This window comes from Anser cygnoides, chromosome 6, assembly GCF_040182565.1.
Source record: "Anser cygnoides isolate HZ-2024a breed goose chromosome 6, Taihu_goose_T2T_genome, whole genome shotgun sequence".
NCBI lineage: Eukaryota > Metazoa > Chordata > Aves > Anseriformes > Anatidae > Anser > Anser cygnoides.
The window spans coordinates 26,443,156-26,459,584 of NC_089878.1; the positions used below are offsets into that span (position 1 = coordinate 26,443,156).

Below are 16,429 nucleotides of genomic sequence, written 5' to 3' on the forward strand. Positions count from 1 at the left end.
AACACTGACCCTTGTAACTCCATCACACCTATGGCTTTAGGATGAAAGTTGCTGACTGCACATGGATGCACAGACGCCACCATTAAGCCATTAGAAATACCAACTGAGTTGTCCAAGATAAATCAGGCCAGGCTATATGTAAGGGAGCTTCAGAGAAGTTATGGATGCAGAAGCTCAGGAGTTCCTGTCAAAAGCACTGCATTCCAGCTGCTGCACCACAATTTACCCTGTGTGAGAATTAAAAATTGAAAAGCAGAAGAGAGCTGAGATATGGGGAAGATTGATTTGCTAAAACTTTGCTCCAACCAGCACCAGAACAAGCATATGGGACACAGCAGCTCTGTTTAGAGCCTGCCTTTCCCCTTCTTTGCGCACAACAGGTGCTCACTTATGAGCCTGTTATCAAGCAGTGGAAATGGGAAAACACTGCTTGGCCAACGCATGGTGTTTAACAGCTTATAAACTTCTTTAACAACAATAACATCCTTTTACGGCCCCCCTCACGCCGCTGGACCACAACACACTTTGCCATCTTAAACAATGAGCTGCGACATGCTGGACCCACATGCGGATGGACAGGAAAAGCTGAAGATGTAGGGAGGTTTCCTCCAGACGTACAGGCTTGGGCGTGACGCAGGGGAAGCCCACGTATTCCCGGACTGCTTTGGCAGCGGCTGGGAAGGACAGGGTGCCTGGACGTGGTACTTGTATGTGCTGATCCTGACACAGAGCTGCCAGAGGCTGTGCTCATTTTACCTCGCCTAAAGCAAGAGAGGTGATGCAAAGACACTGGAGGTGCTAAGAATAGAGTCTTCACCCGGAAGCCCTATGGAAGAGTCACAGATATGAATTGTCTCTCAACATAAAAATGCAGCAATTTGTACAGTCAAATTCAGCAAATACCTGTTCACAGACATCACCACTAGAAAGCATAATTTTAGAATAGAAATGCACAAAAGCAAGAAAGGAATATAATTATCACAAACAACACAGAAGAATATAATTATTCCAAATAATATAGTTATCTAGACAGGATATTAGGAATCCAGCCTTCCTTCCCCAAAATTGCTTGTGGTTTGGGGATGTCCTTTAGTTGCTCCAACAGCTTCAAAACCGTGAACCTCAAGTTTCGACTTCAAAGAAAGAGCAGTTTCAAACCTAGGTGTCTCTTTGTCTCAAATGGATGTGTGCAAACAAGAGATCCATCAGCACCTACACATCCCTGCAGGCTTCCCATCTAAAGACCCCATCTATATGCAGAGTTCCTGCAGGACTCCTGTATAATAAACACCTCCATGACAAGCCTTAAGCTTCCAAATTAACTTATTCATTTACTTTTCTGTGTGTAAACGTACGACGCAAACAGACAGCTTTCTTGAGCATCAATACGACCTAATCCAAAACAATGCACTACAGCTTTCCCATTTGTTTCTAGAAGGAGAATAAACTCAAGTTACTCCAACACAGTGGAAATATTGTGTAGAATTACACAATAGAAATATTGAGGCCGTTTCAAGAGACTGAATACAAGGTTTATATTCACTCCTACATGCTGAATGCCTCGTATAAAATGAGGTACAAGCCCAGGCCAGTGCCCACCAGAGTTCTGCTGTAAAACTCTTGTACCACCGATGTTAAGAGAAACTGAGCAGGGATGTGTCCAGGCTAGATATAAGGGACAAATGATGCAAAATCTGGTGGCTCTCCAGATCAAGGCTTTTCAAGCTTTGTTTGGTGTAGCTGAGGAACATGGGTGTTTGTAACTCATGCTTTAAGGTTTTACATAATACCTACATCTGTAAGTTAATGGCAAAATTAGGGATGAAACTTACATAAAGTAACTATGCAGTCATGGAGGGTTTTTAAGTCACTTTCTGCAGATAGCCAAAATCAAGAACGTAATGGCATTTCATAAAAGAAAACAGCCACAACTCCAGCCTCCCACCACTTGAAGGGGAGCAGGACAGCCAAGAAACAGGACTGTTACAAACAGTTTTGCTTTCCCCAGCCAAAGCTTTGCAACTCCCTCCACCATCAAGCCACAGGACAAGCAGCACTGAGGAGGAAGAGAATAATTCATTGCTACCCAAGAAGTGGCTGGCACGTTACCCCTGCCAGGCCAGGCAAAGAGCGAGCATTGGAGCAGGATATGTTCAGAAAGCAGCTGGGATTGCAATGGGGAGATGGGCAGCAGCAAGGCTCCTGTGGGCTCAGGCTAAGGCCGCATAACACGCGTGTGCCCAAGACCAGTTCAAATCAGGTCACAAAATCCAATTCATGAAAATAACCTTTTAAAAATAGATTGCTACAGTTGGCTACCTCGGAAACCTAAGGGCTTCAGGCTGCTGTCTGAGCCACTACTTGCAAGGTGCCCGTACACCAAAAGGAAAAATAACAATTAGGGAAGCTTTAATTCAGTTCCTGGAGCAGTTCTCCTCCCAGGGAAAATACATACATAGACTGTAAAAGCAAAAAGGGAGCCAGGAGAGGAGATCCCTTTAGAAGTCATTAGCTACAGCTGTTAACATAGCTGCATAGTAGATAATAAAAGAAAAAAAAAAAAAGAACTTAGTGCTGCTTTTTTCATGTGTGTACTTCATGTGCCTGCTAGTTAGGAACACCAAGTCTGCCCTCTGTACTATCCTATTAGTTTCAGGATTTTCAGCTTAATCTGTATAAAGTTTCTGTCCTGTCCATTCAAAATCCAGCTATTCTGTGTAAATTGGGGTCACTGCGCACCCCAGGAATGGGAAAAGAGGGAAAGGAATGACAGATTGCCCCCCTAGTACTCCTGCTCAATTCAACAAGAGAAGCTCATTTGGATTTGGGGCACTGAGAAAACAGAGCCAGAGATCAGGTTTGCTCCTTCCCAAAGGAAAACCTTTGCCAGGGAGCTTCAGACTTTATTTCTTGTTAGCACGAAAGTGACTCTTTGGAGTAGTGCTTATTCACACCTCTTCCTAATTCTCTCATTCACACCGTACACAGGGAATGTAGCAGTTACACACAGGTGGTAAGTGCAGTCGGTCCAGCTCTCCTCAGAAGGCCGCAGGTCTACCCTGGACAACGCCACGTGAAACGAAAGGCCCCATTTGGAGGAGCGACATGCAGCTTTCACATTCACTAGATATATACACCAAGAGGAAAAAGTACGAGGAAAAATGAGACCAAGGGAAGGAAATCGTATACTATGTTTACAGCTCTGTTAAACTATGCTGTGTGGAACCAGTGAGGAGGTACCTCCCCATGCCCCCAAGTAACTCACGCACCCACGGGAGACATCCACAGCATAAACCTCGTGGCGTAGCAGTTGGATCTGTATCAAAAGGGGATCTGGCACTTGTAAAAGACCAAAAAAAAGAGCAGGATCAGAGTTTTGAATGGCTCCTGACAGCATTCTCCCCATGAAGAGATCTCTGTAAAATATGGAATATATTACCAAACCTGGGCTGGAAGGCAAAGCATTTTTAGGTAGGTGGAACTTTTTAATAGCATGTCATTAAATCTCTCTTACATTTAGCATTTAAAAGATGTAACTTTCACAGCAGCACGCTCATTACAAAAAAGGCACAGGGGACCATACCAAACAGCGAGCAGAATGGACCCAGAGCCCAAGTGCCTCATTTTTTTGAGCATTTGGATACCATGGTGATGAGAAAAATCATCTGGATATCTTAACACATTAAATTAGAAATATCCTTACTCTGCTACCAGTCCTCTTTGGCCCCATCCCCACAAGAGTCTGTCAGCTGAACACGGGCCAGAATTTCTGCCTGTGTAAATTACTGGAGCTCCTCTGCTGCCACTGGCACTGGGCCATTTTTTGAGCCAGATGTGGATATGACCTACGTATATTTAAAAATAGGGTCAGCGTAATGAAAATCTTAAGACCATTTGACTGGCTAGTGTGGACGCAGGAAAGGTGCATTAATCCCATTTCCAGGAGTAAGGCCAAACCGTACAACCTGTCTGAAGTAGGTCACCAGCATCCATATATAGGTGCCTGTACCGAGTGGTTTAAGAGGAGCCGAGTGTTTGCACATCAATCTGATTTCACCTGTCACTTTAGCCGTGACTTTTGACAATCCTGAGGTAAAAAGGGATTGGTGTGCTTTTCCTGGTCCGTGTCCTGGCAATGTAAGTTAAAGCCACACAGCATTTTGGCAGGGTGTGTTCCATGACCAGAATGTGGGTTTTAAGGAGGAAAAAAAAAAAAACGTGCACAAAGCCATTATAACCTCAAGAAAACTACTTACTACAGCTTTGTATCTGATTAACTCCCTTTCATAGGTGAGCTTGGTAACACTTCCCTATTCTACACAAAGACTGTAACTATTCATGTGTTTTTAAATGCTTTACTAAATCTGTGTGCTATTTCTAATTACCATTGTCACTCCACACCAAGGAGCACTGAGCCAGGCAATGCAATTTCTGTTCATCCTGCACGTCTCGAGCACAGCTTGACTTCTGAGGTGGAAGCTGCAGAAAGCTGCCATTTGACCACCTGTGTGAGGCACAGCTGCTGTGCTGTTGGTTCTGAACTACTGCATGTGACCACCATAAGCCTCAGGTAAAAAAAAATGCAATGGAGCCGAAGTTGGACCAAGTGCTGAGATCTACCCCAGGCACAGCAACCAGGTCTGAGCTGCCCAACTCAGTGATGTAGACAAGCAGCGTTTTTCTGTTGTTGTTGTTTAAATCTTTTCCCATGATAAGGACTCACATCCTGAGAAGCACCATTTTTACAAATTCTCATTACCACACAAAAACGTTTTAATCGATCTTAACTCATCTAACCAACCAGCTTTTCCCTCTGCTCAGATTTAGCACCTGAGGTGGTTTAAACCAAGCCAGTGTTAGCAACTTTCTCCTGGCCCCTAATAATTAAAAACCACCTCATTAGGAAATTGAAGAATAACCTGAAGAAGCAGAGATAACAGACCATCAGGAACCTGTAACAGATAGCTGACCCATTTAACACCCCGGCTAATTTTCCAGCAGGATTGAGTTGAATTGGAGCAAGCTGCTAACCGGAGAACCATGCACCATAGATCTCAGTCCTGGAAGCTCACAAGATCATTACTATTTACCCGGCAGGCCTGACTGGCTCCTTTGGACTAAATTTATCTGAATGCTTCAGACTGACTCTATTAGCATCACTCCTGAACTCCCTGCTTCAGCACAGAAAAGCAGAGCAGGAAAGTTAAACGGCTGCGAACACAGTGGCAGTCAGATCCAAGGAGGCTGCCTCTTCAGGCCATGTTTCTATGAACATGAGACATTAAACGTGAAGGAGAACACCCAAGGATTTTGGCTCTATGTCTTTGCTTCAGAGGCAAATGTCTTATTTCTCCAGCATCAAAGCAAGACAGGCATTTGGTACAGTCACCATTAAAAGACTGCAGTGTGATAATAATGGTCATAGATGGTGAGAGGCATCTCCTGGTGGAGAAAATCTTGCTGTTTTTCCTGTGCTTTGCATGGCCACCTTCCTCTTTCTGCGTATGGCACGTGCATAGGCATGGCCTGTTCCGTCCTTTAACTATGTACCCAGCCAAAGCCTGCTGATATTTTCATCGTACATGTGAGAAAACCTAGAATTGTAGTTTTCAGGATAGAAAGCCAAAGGTAATCAAACCTCTTATTGTCTCATTTCTGTGATTTCCCTTGGCTTCTGACCTTCCCCACGCTGACATCACTCACTTCCCTTCCACGAAGGATGCAGGCTGCGATCGCTTTCCCAGCAAAGGGCCTTCCAGCTCTGAAGTATCCTGATAACTTTGTTGCTTTCCCCCACATTTTCAGGTTTCCCTACAGTTTTCTCGTTTCTCCCCCCCTTATTTTTGCATCGCTCAGCCATTCCCTCTGCTCCACATGCAGTGTCAGCCCCCAGAAACACCACTGGCTCGTCCTCTGCTCAGAAGCAGAGAAAAGCAAAAGACAAGTCTTTAGTTAAATGAATTCACAATCCACTCAACTGCTTTTATCGTAAACACTTCGTGGCAGAGACCATCTTTTTGTTCAGCGTTCGTGCAGCATTTGCTTCAGAAGGAACTAATCAGCGACAGAGACAATTAGAGAAATAAACGCCGGTAGAGAGCCATCATAATAACAGCAACATTGTCGGGCCTGTAAGAGATCAGCCCTACATCCACTCACTTCAAATGGCCTCCTGCACCTACGGCTTCAAGGCCTGCACAGACTGACAGGTAGAGTACTGGGACCTGCCGAAACCAGCAGCAACCCATGAAACTTCTCATCTGGAATTTCCACTAAACCTGTCCTGTGGGAAAAGACAGTAGTAAACAGTGCACGAGAAACACAGTCCAGACATCTCCACAGAAAGTAAATCTGCTACCAGAGTACTGCATATTTCTTGTTAGCTATTATTTTTAACCTCTTGCAGATTTATTTTTACTGCAATTTGAATGTATCTGTTATATGCCATAACATTAGTATTACGAGACGCACTAAAATAGTAAAATATCCTAGGCACTTGATACCATTTTACAAAGCTGGGTGTTAAAGCCAGTGAGGACTGTGGGTCGCTGCAGCAGCCACCAGTGCAATGACCCCACTACAGCTTTACTTCTTAAACCATCTTCATGAACAGTGAAAAAATTAACAAATATCAGCAGGGGTGTGCTTTTCATCTCACCATTAAATGAGGGGTGAGCAAACCAGAATTACAATACGTCCAAAGGGATGGACTGCTGCTACCAGGCTGTGGGCATGAGCCTTGAGCTCACAGTCTGCAGCCCAGAGCCCCTGCAGACCTGATGCCAAAAGGACATTTAACTCGAAAACTACCTGGGGTTGACACATACCTCAAAGTTTTCATTCTATTTTTTATAAAGCTGTTTTAAATAAGCAAAAGTTTGTCTGAATAAAGGCCTCAGGACCTGGCTTTATAGTATATTCTCTAGTAAGTCTAATAAAAGACAGTTAAATACATAAATTATGCCCTCATTAATCATCTTAACTTTTCAATGGTGCAAAACTGATGGTTGTCTATTGGCACCCAGGCAAGCTACAGGAGAGCTGAACTTTCCACTCCCAAAAAGCACTACCACGAAGCTCTTTGTTTTCAGCTTGGACGCTGTTTGGCACAACAGTTTGACATTCACTTAGAAGACCGGTGAAAAATACGCACTGCTAATTTTCCTAAGTGCCATGCCAGCGTCTCTGGGGGCCGTGTGTTTGCCCACCTTCCCATCCAGTAATGTGATTTGCTCCCAGCTAATAAAGCACACCTCACATTAGCTAGAAAAAGGAGTTTAGTTAGTGGGTCTTGAATAATATATTCATGGCAAAAAAAAATAAAATAGAGCTGATGAAAAGCATATTTAAAATACTTCTCTTTGTTTATATTTTTTAAACGTGGGAGACACAAGCCGATAATCCCTGCAGATCTCCTTTTTCTTCCCCATTGCCCCCATGGTTTATCATGTCCAATTAGCCATCTGCCATGCCTGCACTGCCATACAAAGGGGGCCGGCTCTCCTCTACCGCAGCCCATCAGCGGGACTATTGTCCCAGCTGACAAACAAGAATCAGACACTATTGTTTCCAGCTGACAATGCTGCTCCAGCCTAGGCTGCCAGTTGCGATTACAACAGCAGGAGCACCAGGGTACACCCCGGGAGTCACGAACCACGCAGCAGTGTCGGTATTAGCGGGGAACCTTCACAAAGCTCTCTTTGCAGCATCTATTCTAATTTCTGGTAATGAACCAGCCTGGGCCAACCTCCACCTTCATATCCCGGCTGCACCGGGACGTACCGCCACTGCTGCTTTTCCCAGCGCTCTCCTTGCCAAGGCAGGCTCACCATCCCCAGCGGAGAGCAACTTCCGAGAGGGAAATCTTTCCTTTTATCAATTTTTATTTTCAAGATATGCCTTATCTTCTGCCTCTTCAGCACAGCTTATTGCACACACGTACAAAAGGGTTTAAAAAAACTGAAAACTCCACTAAGTCTCTGCATGGGTACCAATTACGCCATGAGGTTAATTTAATTTCTCTCACAAACAGCACTCACTCACCCTTTTTCCCAAGGCCACTTCACTAACAGAAATGACCAGAGCAGCTGGTCTGCCAGTCACCGAGATGTTAAATTGAAGATCATTTCCTCTTATTATTCTCAGCAAAGCATGATGTGACCTTACACTAAAAACTAAAGTCTGCCTAATTATGGTAGTTTTGTTCCATCAGTGAGACTGAAATGCTGGTTCAGATAATTAAGGTTACAAAAAGGGAATTTCATTTTTAGCTTTAAAGGCAATTTGTTGCCTTGAAGTGGGAGTGTGACAAATTAGGCCTATGTACCTATATGTTCCCAGCCATTATACTGTGTCATTTTTGAAGAAACAGAAGGCAGGGTTTAGTAGCAAAGCCACACATGTTGTTTAGAGAGAAAGAATCCCAATAAGACACAATTTATTCTAGGCACTAGTTAATGAAAGCGAGCGAATACAAAAGGATTTTTATAGTTCTGTTTCCACTTTTAAATATCTCCTAAGCCCCTGATTAGGAAACAGGAATTATTTAAACTTCAATCTTTGTCTTACCTGCTATTTCCCACTCCAGCACTGAACATATGTAATTTGAATATACCATTTCCAACTTTAACTGTATTGTGCAAAACAAAATAAATGAAAAGTGACTGAAAATGATGTTATTCCAGCAGTCACATGCATAACTTTTGCAATGACTTAAAACAGAGAAAAGTCCTTGTCCTGAGTTTCAAACACTAGGCTCATTCTGAAACAGACATGAAACACAACACAAAAAAACATAAATATTTTGCTGAAATATCACTCCATCCTTAGCCTGCAACACATGAAACCTTATTTCAACATGCCAAAATCCGCATCTTGCATAGGTGACTGACTTGAACTTAGATTTATGGCTGCTGTTGCAGTGCCAGGACCAAGTGCTGGTTTTGGTTACATCAGTGAAAATTCCCAAACAATTCCTCGGAAGTCTTCTGGATCTGTGTGACAGTAACACAGTCTGTCCCAGAACCAAGTGGGGAAAAAAATTCACAATATTATGACTTCTTTGTTTTACTGCTCTCTGCATCCTAGGGCTCTCTATTCAGACAATCATATTTGACTTCTCTGTTTGCCTTCTCTTTTTGTATCCAGCTTGCTTTTGCAACACGTATATCATAATATTCTCTGTTATTCTTGCCAGAGTGGCTAGGCAAAATTCCCCAAATGGCAGAGTCCCTTTAGTTAAACGCAGGGCATGTGTGCCATAAAAGCCTGTAAAACGGGAGTTGTTTATCCAAAGAAATATTAAAAGCAGGACACCAATCCAAATCAAACAAAAGCATAAATACCTCTAAGTTGTTTCATGACTTACTTTAAGTTCCAGCCATAAAACGCACAGCGCTATGGGTTTATAAGGTCTAATACTCCATAAGTATTTTCTTTGATGCAACTACGAAGTACTTACAAATACCACTGGGTACTGTATGGTACAGGTCGCCACGGAGCTATAAAGCTGCTATACGTCCATAATCAAACTTCCTAGGGACTGTAAGGTCACAGCAGCTGAAACAACAAAATACTTCATCCCAAATCTTCAAGGGGTCCAGAACACCTGCCCAGCCAGAGGATTCCCCAAGGGCCTCTAAACATAGAGGGGGGTGTGCTTGGAGTGGGCATGAACCCGCAAAAAAACAAAGTTGCTCCCATTTCTAAGCCCCCGTGTTTCTCTAGCACCTTATTATGGGACTTGACACAATACAGGGGGTTTGGGGGAAGAGCAGTAGTTATATTTTCACAGCCCAGTGGGATGCTTGCTTGTATCCACGGAGGCCATCGCCCCAAAACACAAGTGGCCACCTATGCTGGATGCAAAATGGTCTCCATGAGCACTAGGAGAGTTGTGTGGGGCTCCTCTTTGATGGAAAGACTTTGGGGTAGCACTTTCCTTCTTTGGGATCCTTGCCCCCAAACCCAGTGAAGGCAATGAGCTTTCCCCACCCCTTCAGTAACATCACAGGTATTGTATGAACCCTCATCACATCACCTGTGAACTTCACTGGTGTCTGCACTATGATCTTACTTGCCCTACTTCACCCCGTTTTGGAAAGCAAGGATTGTGACTTCAATACCTAGCAGCTCTGACCAGAAGCTAGGTGCAACAAGCCTTTGCCTCTGGAAGTAACTCTATTCCTGTTAATTTGATTGATAACAGATAGAACAAATACCTTCCTATTGGCCTGTAACACAATGCAATCTCATCCAGCAGAAGCACGTTATTAACAACCATCAGGTGTCTCACATCATAAATGACCATCAGGTGTCACCCCCTGTTGCCCTCTTCATACTTCCGAGTGACGAAGAAGGAAGGAATTGGGAAAGAAATGTTCCTCTAAACACCTTTTCTGAACTAAATCACTAATCTAAATTACTCCTTTCCAGGACCAGACAACAGAGATCCTTCCCCTTCTGTCACAAGACCCCACAAATCAGTAGGTTCTGCCTCATTTCTGAGCAGGGCCAGAGGGGGAAGATGACAGTCACTCCTGCCAAGATCTCTGGATCCACTGGAGTGTCCTTTGCCATGTCTCCATGCCAGTTCCCAGACCAGCAGAGCTCCCTCTGAGGGTGCCAGGGAAGAGCAGGGCAGATCCATATGGCCCACCCCATGCACTGGGCTATGCGGTGACAGAGACTTGGGAGCATCTGGGTCCTCGCATGGAGTGACATAACCAGCTTTCTCCCCCACATCAGTCACATGAAAAAACACCTACATTAGATAATAAGGAAAGAAAGGAATAAACCTCATATTCCTGACAGGGTCAGAGGTCAAAGCCCCCAGAGAGCAGTACGGATTTTAATTAACAGCATCACCATCAAGAGCATGGGAGCTTTCCACGTGGTCTGTACAACCTGACAGCCTTTCCTACGGCAGAGCCTCCTTTATCAGCATGCATTACTGGACCGGACCTTATAAATTATGAAGTCTCAAGGTGAGGAAGTCACGCATCATGCAAACACCTCACTCCCTGTGACAACTAGATTGAATCAATTTATCCGCTCTACGAGGAGACACTTGATTCCATCAACCTCAAGGAGCACTTCTCTGTAGACATCATTTCAAGCACATCTATTGATCAAACAGCCTGGCCACTGCCAATCATTTTAAAGTTATTTAGTAGCGGAGCTGCCAGTCACTTGTGCACAAATGAACAATGCTGAAAGTCTAAGCAGCTGGTGGAGAGCTGAAAGCAAACAGAATAATTCATCGTAGTCAAAGGAGATGGAAAAATATCAATTTTCAACTCACCCACAGGAATTATCTCTGACAAATTCGGCATCTTCATATCAGATATAATCAATGTTAAGTGCCAGAAAAATAATTTAGAAAACTGTACCACTAGTGGATAAGAAATATTGATGATTAACCTTCCCAGTAATCAGTAGCTTGCTAAACTGTTCTGTCAATGACCTCTATAAATATTTAATATTTTGGTAAAGGATTTTCTCATGTTTTACCTCTGCTTCCAAAACACACTGCAGAAATTCCTGCAACTTAGGCACAAAGACAAAGCTTTCCCTCCGTGCCTATATCTGAGGGAGATCTGTCGGTTGTACACTTTACAAAGAGACTCATTTTATGTTTCAAACAACAGGTATTTGGCTATGGTTCCATGTAATATGAAAGTCTCAGTGCACTTTTAATAGAGACCACTAAGAGCTCTACAGAACTTGCTTGTATTTTATTATCTGTCACTGAAATAGACATGAGGAAATTAATAAGGTAGACCTAGGCACAAATTTGGTTTCTCACTCAAATATAAGCTCAAACAGGAGTGATAGACTCTGCAGAAATTACTGCCTTGATTCAGCAGCCTGTTATCCCAGAAATCAGAGCTGGAGATTGCAATGGTCATTTCTGCCCTTAGAGTCCCTCTGCATGGTGATTTTTATCCCAATTACATGTGAATGATTCTCTAAAAGACAGAATTACTCTGCACACATCTGATGGTGAAAACTAGAATAGTCCCTACCCTGCGTGCCTCCAGGGATGAATTCCAGCACCAACCACACAGGTGTTAAATCCACTCTTTTCTGAAAAGTCCTTCCTAGTTCTCATCCACATACGCTCCAGAACAGGCCCTCCTTCATTACCTTGTGTTAATTCCCTTGTTTTTACTTCCCAGGTCCAGCTCAGAGACCTGCTATCTCGGCTGTTCTCGCTGAGAAGGGACCGCTACGTCCAGTGTTTGGGTGCTGCCGGCGGAGCTGCTCCGTGCGCGGCACCATTCCCAGCATCAGCCTCCTCTGCTGGTACCAGGGAGCAGCCTATCGATCCTCCCGGCTCAGTGCAGAGCCCGTCTGCTTGCTAAAAGCCTCCGAGTGAGATATTAGTTGTTTGGACTCCATCTTTTCACTGAGAATAATGAGTTCGTGCTTTTCCATGCAGTAGCTGTGAATTCAGGATGGGTTTAGGCAGCCTGGTGTATGCTTATGCTATTGGAGCAACTAATCTTTAAGCCACACGGATTCTTTTTTTTTTCTTTTTTTTCTTTTTTTTTTTGTTTGTGACCATTCAAGAGCATGAAAGCCACAATGGTTATGGCTTTATGGCTTTACAAATCCGGAATACAAGTCAGGACAGGAGAAATAAAAGCAAAAAGCTAATACCAAGAGAAAAGGAACGCTAAGCCTATGCAGGTCTCCACAGCTATTACAAACCAGACCCCATCTCACAGCCCTCACTCGGGCAAGATTGCAACTGATGGGGGAGAAGAGGAGCAAGAGAAACCCCAGAGCCCCACATGTGCTGGTCTCTCTGTCCAGTGAGACCAGCACCAGCTTCAGACAGTCACAGCCCCAAGAAGCAAGCAGCACACAAACATTGCAGAAAACCAACGTTGCAATTTCACGTGAGTCATGCCTGCTATCATTTGCTTTCTCCCCATTCCTCAGTGATGTCGCCTGGTCATTATAACGGCTGGCAATCAACATGAATTACTAATATTTTTCCATGTCATCTTTTTGGATGCAAAACACTACATTAACAGTGCAGAAACAAGAATTTTGTGATCTCCTTTGATGAAGCTTTTCAAGGCAGACAAGCCAACCAACAGGGATGGCCTGTGTGTGTACACATGCTTCAGCACACAGCTGTGGCCTGAGCATCCCTTCCAAGCCTACATTTCTGTGATTTTGTTTCCTCGGGGAGCAGAAGTGTTGGGAGGCTGAAGCAGGCAGCAGCGTATTTCTGGTTCTACAGGTGAAATTGCCAGGGAAGAAGACAGAGTAGAAGAAGCACATAGAGATTCTCTGTGCTTTTTCCTCATTTAAGATTTTTTTTTTCATAAAAGCTAGACAGACTTGACTCTCTCCAGATTCAATTCTGCTAATGTGCTTACGCTGAGAAGGCAGTGCCACAGGGAAATGATTTAGTTTTGGAGGAAGGAGGGGAGAGGAGAAAAGGTGGGGAGAACCTTTAGTAATGTGTTTCTAAAAGGAAAATTGTTGTGATTTTCTGTTTTGTGTGTGTGTTTTTTTCTCTTCTTTAAACAAATCTTCATTTGCCTACAAATGCTAATATTGAGGAGGCTTGGGAAATGAGCTTATAACCTGGTAAGCTATCAACAGGCAAATATCCTATGCCTTAATGGCTTGTGGATCACAAGATACACACAGCCAGACCTTATTATAGTTATCCTCTAGATCAAAGGGTTTTCACATAAATGGGGTGCAGTCTACCATGGCAGGGAACCGCTGCAGCCTTCAGGATTTAACTGCTTAAAGTTTTGGTGATTACATAGTTGTTTTTTTGTAACCGGAGCTCAAAGCACTCTGTATAGCTAATGAGCAGGTAGAAGGAGGAAGACAGCTGAAAAGCAAAGTCTTGACAAACAGCTGTGGCAATAAGTGGCAATCCCAGCCCAAAAGGGTCAATCCCCTTATGAAACAGGCATTTAATCCTTTACAATTTTTAATTAAATATCTACCAAGAAGCCCGTAATACTTTCTTGAGACTCTGATTCCGTCGAGGGGGGAGGGACCACAAGTAGTTTCAGCTGAGATGCTGAGCCTGTGCAAAGCCGAGGGCCCCCAGGGAACAGCACCTCCCGGGCGGGTGGCGCAGGGGGAGCCCCAGCACGTCCCCGCTGCCCGCAGAATTTAATTAACGAAGGAGCGATTAATGAAGCCCCCACTCCGTCGGAGCCCGGCGACCCTCGCAGCCCGGGCAGGGCAGGGCATAGGGCGGACAGCCGGCTCCGCGACCCGCAGGGTCCCCCGGGAAGGGATTAGTGGGGGACACACCGAGCATCCCTGTAGGGTTTTGGGGGCTGCCGGGGGCGGGGGCCCGGCCGGTCCCCTCCCGACGTGGCCGGCGGTGGGAGGGCAGCCCCGTGCGGCGGCTCCGCGGCAGCATCTTCCCGGGGACATGGAGGGAGGGAGCCGGGGAAGCGAGCCCAGGGGGCTGCGGGGGACAAAGCCAGGAGGCAGGCGGGGACCCCCGGCTCTCCCCCCGCTTCTCCTCTCCCTTCCCTCGGCTCCGCTGCCGGCGGTGCCCGCGCTGCCGCCGCCAGCCCCGCATCCCAGGCAGGGCCCGGCGGTGCCCCAGCCCCTTCCCCGTCCCCTCGGCTCCCCTTACCTGTTCGGAAGAAAGCATCCACCTCGGAGTCGGGGACAGCGCCTTCCTCCGCCGCCCCTTCGCTGGGATTCATGGCTGGGGGAGACGAGGCGGCGAGCCCGGCGGCTGGTAATATCCAGTGAGTTATGGAGGAGGAGGAGAGCCGGGAGAGAGAGAGGAAAAAAAGAGGGAGGGAGGAGAGGAGGGAGGAGAAGAGGGATGGAGGCGCGTTTAGCAGCGAGCCCAGCCGAGCGCCGCCCGGCTCATCCCAGCCGCGGTGCCTGCGGGGCGGCTGCCCCGGGGCTGGGCTGGGCTGCCCGGGGCGGGGTGCTGAGTCCCCGCCGAGTGAGTCCCCGCCGCCGCCGCCGCCCCCCTCTCTCCCTCCGTCCCTCCCTCCGCCCGCTATTGTTCCGACCTGCCCCTCTCCGCGCTGATAACCCGGCACGGCTCGGCACGGCACCCACCGCTTCCCCTACCGGCACCTCCCGAGCCTGCGGCGTCCCCCGGCCAGCCCCGGCTGGGGGCTGGTGCTGGGTGTCCTCCCCCGGCTGCTCGGCAGCCCTACTGGTGCGCATCGCCAGCTTGCGCCGCTGCCATTCCGCCCCCCGGGCGAGCAGCCGCGGTGCTGGGCTGTCAGCTGGGCAGGTGGTCGGGGAATCGAGAGCAATAGCTCCTGTGGTTGAAAGGAAACACACCCCCACACCTTTTTTTTTTTTTTCCTTCCTTGGTTGCTGTTCATGGGTTTTGGAAAGGCTCAGTGCAGCTGCGTGTTGCTGCAGGTACGCCTTCATGGCTTACCCCTTACGGTCCCAGGGGTGGAGAGGCAAAAAGGAGTTGGAAAAGCCGAGGTCCTGGTCCCAGCTCAGCTGCTGATGCAGCTATTTAAATGATTTTATTTCTCTGCTCTAGCTGCAGTATTTGTGATTGGGGACAATAATTGTTGTCCCCAAAGGAGCACCATGAGGAATGCTTGTTTGTACTCTAGCAGCTGTGTTAAATATTATTCCCTAAGCCCAGCTATCAAGATTTCAAGCACAGACAGGCAGAGATAGACAGAACGGCAGATATTTGCCATTTGGGCACTTTCCTTTCTTCTCCTGTTCACCTATTTGAAGTCTCACCAGCTCCTCATTCCTCTGTAATCACGTAACAGCCCTACAACTAGCAGCCTGCTTAAGGAGAAACACTGTTTAAGGCACCTAGGCAGAGCCCCACTGTGAAACAGGGCTGCTCTCACACCTTGGTTGCTCATCTTTTTGTTACCTCTGCCCCGGGAAAGGGGAAGCAACTGTTGGAGCAGCCACCCCTCTGGCTGGATCACCCTTGGATAACCCAGCCCTGTTACAGAAAAGCATCTTCCACTCTTAGAACAGAAGGTCTCAGCCAGCAGGTCCCTGTGCCCCCAGAATACCCGTGTGCCCCCGTGTCCCTGTAGGGATGATGCCCACTCACCGCTCCTTTGCCACTGAAGAACTCGGACGTTTGAGGGACTCTTGAGGTGCACAGGAGGAAGTGTGCTGGAGAGGACACAGACAAAATGTCTCCGGGTCACTGCAGAGGGACTCGCAGGGGCACTTCAGAAGAGCTCAGCACCAGTCTAGTGCGTCTCAGGAGAGAAAATACTCCAGGTAGCAGAAATCTCAGAACCAATTGGTTGTAAGCGACACTGTCTGGATCAGATCTCAATCTGTCGGGCAGGTTAGCAGCTGAGGCCAGCAGAGCCTTTTCTGTTCTACCGCTGAGTATTTCAGACAACACAGGAAAATAGATTTCCTCCATCAGCTCTCTTCCCAATAGAGGGTAGGGGAAGGCTGGAGT

General features: G+C 46.4%; 1 protein-coding gene across 17 annotated transcripts in view; it reads right to left on the reverse strand.

Annotated features, from left to right (window-relative positions):
* KALRN (kalirin RhoGEF kinase) overlaps nucleotides 1–16,175 on the reverse strand; it is a 502,830-nt gene extending 486,655 nt beyond the window's left edge. For 6 of the 17 annotated variants that reach the window (XR_007166315.2, XM_066999768.1, XM_048072240.2 and 3 more), the window contains exon 1: nucleotides 14,633–14,967. Coding sequence is in view for 15 of the 17 variants with exons in the window: in XM_066999768.1 (XP_066855869.1) it covers nucleotides 14,633–14,705 (73 nt within the window). In the remaining 2 variants the exon portion in view is untranslated. Of the gene's footprint in view, nucleotides 1–14,632; nucleotides 14,994–15,075; nucleotides 15,106–16,063 lie in introns of those variants that run through there. The other 11 variants (XM_048072243.2, XM_066999771.1, XM_048072248.2 and 8 more) reach the window with 8 other exon arrangements.
* Nucleotides 16,176–16,429: the final 254 nt, after the last annotated feature.